This window comes from Elephantulus edwardii, unplaced genomic scaffold (assembly GCF_000299155.1).
Source record: "Elephantulus edwardii isolate Elephantulus edwardi_28Jun2011 unplaced genomic scaffold, EleEdw1.0 scaffold00038, whole genome shotgun sequence".
Lineage (NCBI taxonomy): Eukaryota > Metazoa > Chordata > Mammalia > Macroscelidea > Macroscelididae > Elephantulus > Elephantulus edwardii.
In genome coordinates, this window is record NW_006399788.1 from 6,317,453 (window position 1) to 6,323,224 (window position 5,772).

General features: G+C 45.0%; 1 protein-coding gene across 1 annotated transcript; it reads left to right on the forward strand.

Annotated features, from left to right (window-relative positions):
• Positions 1 to 246: 246 nt before the first annotated feature.
• POLR3D (polymerase (RNA) III (DNA directed) polypeptide D, 44kDa) lies at positions 247 to 4,365 on the forward strand. The gene is made up of 8 exons (XM_006884829.1): positions 247 to 425; positions 1,352 to 1,395; positions 2,023 to 2,174; positions 2,324 to 2,448; positions 2,643 to 2,811; positions 3,278 to 3,543; positions 3,931 to 4,083; positions 4,243 to 4,365. The coding sequence occupies exons 1-8, from the start codon at positions 261 to 263 to the stop codon at positions 4,363 to 4,365; spliced, it is 1,197 nt and encodes a 398-aa protein (XP_006884891.1). The 5' UTR covers positions 247 to 260.
• Positions 4,366 to 5,772: the final 1,407 nt, after the last annotated feature.

Here is a 5,772-nt window from a genome sequence, read left to right on the forward strand (position 1 = left end):
GAGCTGCAGCCCAGGTGCACCGGGTATTCTAGGGTGCGTCTCCACTTCGTGCTGGAGATCTGGGGGAGAGGGAGCCAGGGCAGCGGGCCAGGGTCGGGAGCTCAGCCCCAAGCCGGGGTGGTCCGAGGCGTCTTGCCACGTGGCACAGGGAGGAGTTGTCCAGGGGGCGGGAGGACATGTGGTTGGGTTACGCCCAGGGTTCGCGTGTTTAGCCCCTCGAGTGACATTGTTACCCATTTTCCCCATTTGTTTCAGGCAATATGTCGGAAGGAAACGCTGCCGGCGAGCCTAGCGTCCCGGGAGGGTCCCGGCCCCTCCTCTCTGGAACTCGAGGGCTTATTGGGAGGCGGCCAGCACCTCCCCTCACCCCGGGCCGCCTTCCATCGGTCCGCTCCAGAGACCTCACGCTCGGGGGAGTCAAGAAGGTAGCCTTTCTAAGGAAATCCAACTCTCTTTAATTCAAGGTTCCTGGGATTCAGCTAAAACTGATACAAGCCTACTGTGTGCCAGTGCGATGGCCAGCCCCTCTTAATCTTGTGCCCAGACTTCCTCCTACCCCTCATTAAATTCTGGGCATCTTGTCGAACTTTCAAGTCTAATTGCTGAGCACAAGATGCTAAGATGGTTCCCAGAGGCTGCTGAAGGATGGAGAATCTTAATTAGTCCAGTACATTCCAAAGGAACTTGAGCAGTGCTGCTTGGCTTTGTATTTGTTGCACCTTTAGGAAAGCCATGCATTCATAAACATCTGCCTGCAGTTTTAGGGAGTTCCGAAGTCTCCATGGATCGGAGTATGGAAACTGATCCTGAAGGAATCAGAATATGGAGTAGAGGCTTTGTGCCTCCTCACTTTTTGTTTATGCCTGTGGCACGGAGTCCTGAAAAGAGGGCACGAATGACAGTACATCAAGCAGCCAATAATTTAAAATTGGGGTAACATTGTTAACTATCAGCTGAGTACTGGCAGGTTTCCTGTTTTCTTTATTTGAACCTTGCTATTAGAGCTGCCTTTCTCTGATACGAACTGATGGCTAGAGCCGTTTTGAAGACTTGAGGTGAGATTAGATACATTTTTTTGCTTTTAGAAATTTAAGAGCTGCTTTTTCCCGAGGACAAAAGCTGAGGCAGCTAGTTGAAATGGTTTTTATTGTCCTATTCTCTACTGTGTAACTCGGCCAGCATAGCATGACAGTCGTCATTTTCTGGTCTGTGTCTACCTCCAGATCTCTGACAACAGGGTCAAATGTGTGGAAGAGTACTAGGATTAGCTTGCTCATTGAGAATTTTTATTTTCCTCTATATTTGGAGGTCAGTAATTGCCCAAACAGTGATTCCTGTATTTTACTTTCAGAAAACCTTCACCCCAAACATCATCAGTCGGAAGATCAAGGAAGAGTAAGTAGCTAGGCTTCTGAATAACCTGCCACTTATTTACTTGTTCTGATTTGGGGGCTTTGTGTGTTTGGAACACTTAAAGGGATGTGGCTCAGAAATTTAAATGTGTATGTTTCATTCTTTTCATAAGTGATTTTATTCATCCCTGTTTCCTAGGTGATTTGAGTATACAAGCTTTTAAAAAAATTAATGATGCCAGAGATTCCATCCCTAGACATTATAATTTAGCAGTGGAATGGCGCTTACACAGCTGGACTTTAGAGCTGCTTGTTTAGACAGAAATGCTTTTTCCCCTTAAGTTCCTTGGATTCTGGGCACCTTGTTTTGAGCCTATGCTCTAAAAACAAATTTAAAAAAAAAAAAAAAGCATTTGTACGGTGTCTGTAGTTCACATTCTGAGTTATCTCTATCAGATAGCCTTAATCAAAAAGGTAAAGCAAAGCTTACTGAAAGGACTCTGCCCCATCATGGAAGTGAAAAACGTTTTTGATTTAGCACTGGCTTCTGTTTCTCCCTATGATGTGACTATTGACTTATAAACACTGTGCATTTGAAATTATTTGTGAGGTTAGGACATGTTCCCTGAGGCAGAGTGAGTATTTTCTCTTATTTGTTCTTTTTGTCCAGACCTAAAGAAGAAGTAACTGTTATAAAGGAGAAGCGAGAAAGGGACCGAGAACGACAGCGAGAAGGACATGGACGTGGCCGGGGTCGCCCAGACGTTATCCAGTCCCATTCTATCTTTGAGCAGGGACCCGCAGAAATGATGAAGAAAAAAGGTACAGGTCAATGGGGCTCCTCAGAGAAAGCAGTTTCAGTTCAGACTGCCTGGAGAAGAGCAAAGGCAATGGAATTCCCTTGCTCTTGGTTTAGTTTTCCTTGCTTTTGGCCTTATCCTTATCTCAGTGTCTTGGCTGATTTCCCATAGGAAACTGGGATAAAACAGTGGATATGTCAGACATGGGACCCTCTCATATCATCAACATCAAAAAAGAGAAAAGGGAGACTGATGAAGAAACAAAACAGATCCTGCGTATGCTGGAGAAGGACGATGTAGGTGCCATGGGGCAGGGGGAGAGAGGCGGGAGAGAGGAGGGAAAGGGCTATCGGAGAGCTGAAGTCAGGAGATGAAGAGTTTTCTGATGTTCCAGAATCCTGAGAATCCTTACTTAGCAAAAGATTCTGGTGGTCTCTACTGCCAGTACTAGTGCTCGTCAGATCATGTGACTTTTCCAACTTTCTGACAGTTCATCGATGACCCTGGGCTGAGGAATGACACACGAAACATGCCTGTGCAGCTGCCTCTAGCTCACTCGGGGTGGCTATTTAAAGATGAGAATGAAGAGCCTGATATTAAACCTTGGTTGGCAGGCCCCAAGGAAGAGGACATGGAGGTGGATGTGCCTGTCGTGAAAGGTATTCTGTGTCAGTCAACTTTTTTCTCTGCTCTTCTGTGGCTCCTCCCTGCTACACAGTTTGTGACCGAGGAATTCCTTATACAGAACCTGCCAGACCCTTGCTAACAACTAGGTTCACAACAAGATTTACACAGTCTCAGAAACCTGATGGAGGATGTAACAGCAGTGAGATTAGTTTGGTTTTTGGTTTCCTGGTCTAGCTGTAAAATAACCTGAAGTAAAAAGTACTAAATTCTTTCTCAGAAGGTTCCAAATGTTGGCATGAGTCAGTGGGCCCACCATCAGCTAGCCCTTTTTAGATAAATCACATGCTATTCCTTGTCCTTCTCTATAACTAATGTCTACATCTAGCTTCCTGGCTGAGCGACAGTGGAGCAGATGGGGTGAAGGGGGGATTGATAAGTGATAGGATGTAAAGGGTGGACACATGATACCCCTTTCATTTTTATTATTTTCTGGAACAGTGAAAGAAGAACCACAAGATGAGGAAGAGGAGGCCAAGATGAAGGTTCCCCCAAGAGCAATCAAGAAGATGCCAGGCCTCCCCAAAGATGTATCTGTGGCAGAGCTGCTCAAAGAGTTGAGCCTCACCAAGGAGGAAGAACTATTATTCCTCCAGCTGCCAGACACCCTCCCTGGCCAGCCACCCACTCAGGATGTCAAGCCTGTCAAGACAGAAGTGCAGGGCGAAGATGGACAGATGGTGGTTATAAAGCAGGAGAAAGATCGGGTATGATCAGGAACGAGTTTTGTAAAAATGTGTGGGACCAGGAGTAGAAACAGTGACCAGTAGGGGTTGAAAAGATGCATTGCTCAAGCTGCAATGAGAGAATAGGAAGTATTTGTTCTTTGCACTTGAAAAGGGCTTCGGGCTCAGATTTGCGTATCAATGAGAAAACATAAACCCTTTGTACCATCATCCAGTTTTATCAGCTATAAATGGTTTTATCCATTTGTTAATTTTGTTTGCTTTTGGTTTTATTTTTAAACCAGTGGAAGTCAGCCATAGGAAGAGCTCCTCTTTGGGGAGCTCAGTCTTAGATCTTTGATGCCTGATGCCTTTTTTTTGGAGCTGGAATAAGATTTACCTAGCTCCTCACCCTTACTCTTTTTATAGGAAGCCAAGCTGGCAGAGAACACTTGTATTCTTGGCAATTTGACAGAGGGTCAGGTTGGCAAACTGCTTATCCGGAAGTCGGGAAAGGTGCAGCTCCTCCTGGGCAAGGTGACTCTGGATGTAACAATGGGCACTTCCTGCTCCTTCCTCCAGGTGAGTGCCCTCGGGGTGAGAGTAGAGGGTTTTCAAGAAATTGAGTGGATTCTAAATAAAGGAGTAGAATTCTTGAGATTAGAAAATTAAAATTCATCGCCCTTAGTAATGGGAGGTATGTGGACTTTGGTTCTCATCACTGTCTCTGTTGATTGACAGGAGCTGGTGTCCGTGGGCATTGGAGATAGCAGGACAGGTGATATGACGGTCCTGGGACATGTGAAACACAAACTTGTGTGTTCCCCTGATTTTGAATCCCTATTGGATCACAAACATCGGTAAAACAAGCAGATGGAAGATGATGGCGACTGCCCACGGCTGCTGCCTGCTCCAGACGTTTTGTTCTCAAATCTGTGAGACCCAGAAGGGGCCTGTTTGGCCCACCTACTCCAGCCTTTGGCAGCCATTGTCCCAGTTATCCCCATAGGACCTGCGTGCCAAGCGGCACCCTCCCACAGCAGCTGTGAGTGACACAGTAACCTACCCACGCTGTGGGCCCTACTTATCCTCACTGCTGGGAGACTTGTCCCTTATATTTATTTTTGTATTTATATCTTACCTCTTCAACTGACTCCTCTTAACCATCTTCCCAAGGTGGAGAGAGGAAGGTCTGTGGAGAAGTACAGACGCCTTCCTTTGGTGAACCTCTTGGTTCTCAGGGTAGGAAGAGTAAGAACTGTTGCTTTTGCTCCCTTCTTCCTCCTGAAAGGCTGTGCAGTAGAGGGAGCAGGAGGTTTTGAGAATTCGTATTCCGTTCCAGCTCCATCAGTTACTACTTGTGTGACTTGGGACAAACTACCTAACCTTCCTGAGCCTCCTCTTCCTCATCTCACAAAAATGAGGATAATGCCTACCTCAAGGGTTGGTGTGCAGAGTAAATGGAGTAGTGTAGATGGAAATCCCTTGCACAAGGCCAGATACAGACACAGTAAACACTCAATAAAAGAAATTATTGTTTCCCTGTTAATTATCTTAATCATTCTCAGCCAAGTGTTTCCTGTTGACATGAAGCACTAGCTAGCAATGCTGTTAGAAGCAGAACTTAGTCCCCTCCAAAATCCTTTGGGTGACATGATGGTTTCAAGTTGTATTGTCTCCACCATAAGTAGCTAGTATTCTAGTTTTCATTTAATTTTTTTTTAATTACTTTTAATGAAAGTTTACAGAGACTTAGGGTTCCCATTCATTCATTGTAAATATTTCTAAAAGAGAAAGCCCTGACCACTTACAGAATTACCACCACACCAATTTGAATGCTACTTGGGGTGGGGAAGAAAACTTGATGAGAAAAATTAAGGGTTTACTGATTTATGGCCTCTTTGATACTTGACAGTCAAGTGTTATTTAAAGCTTTGAGTTTGAGAGGCATCACTAGATCAGTGCCCTCTCAGCATGGATCCTATCCTGGTCTGATAACTTTTGTCTTAGTTTGTAAATCTGTGATCTTACACCTTTCATCAAGTCATCACACTCTTGGCTCTACCAACCTACAGACCTTAGAGAACATCTTTTCCCCTCTTGTCAGCCTGCGTTTTTCCCTAGTTCAGCTGGTTGAGGCATTTTAGAGTTAATGGAAAAGCCTCATTTAGTAATGCTCATTGCTTGGTACTGAACTTAGCAAACTGCCTCTTGAACAGGCTTGAAATCACCAGAAGTCCAATATAAAGAACTGCCTGTTCCCAACTTAAG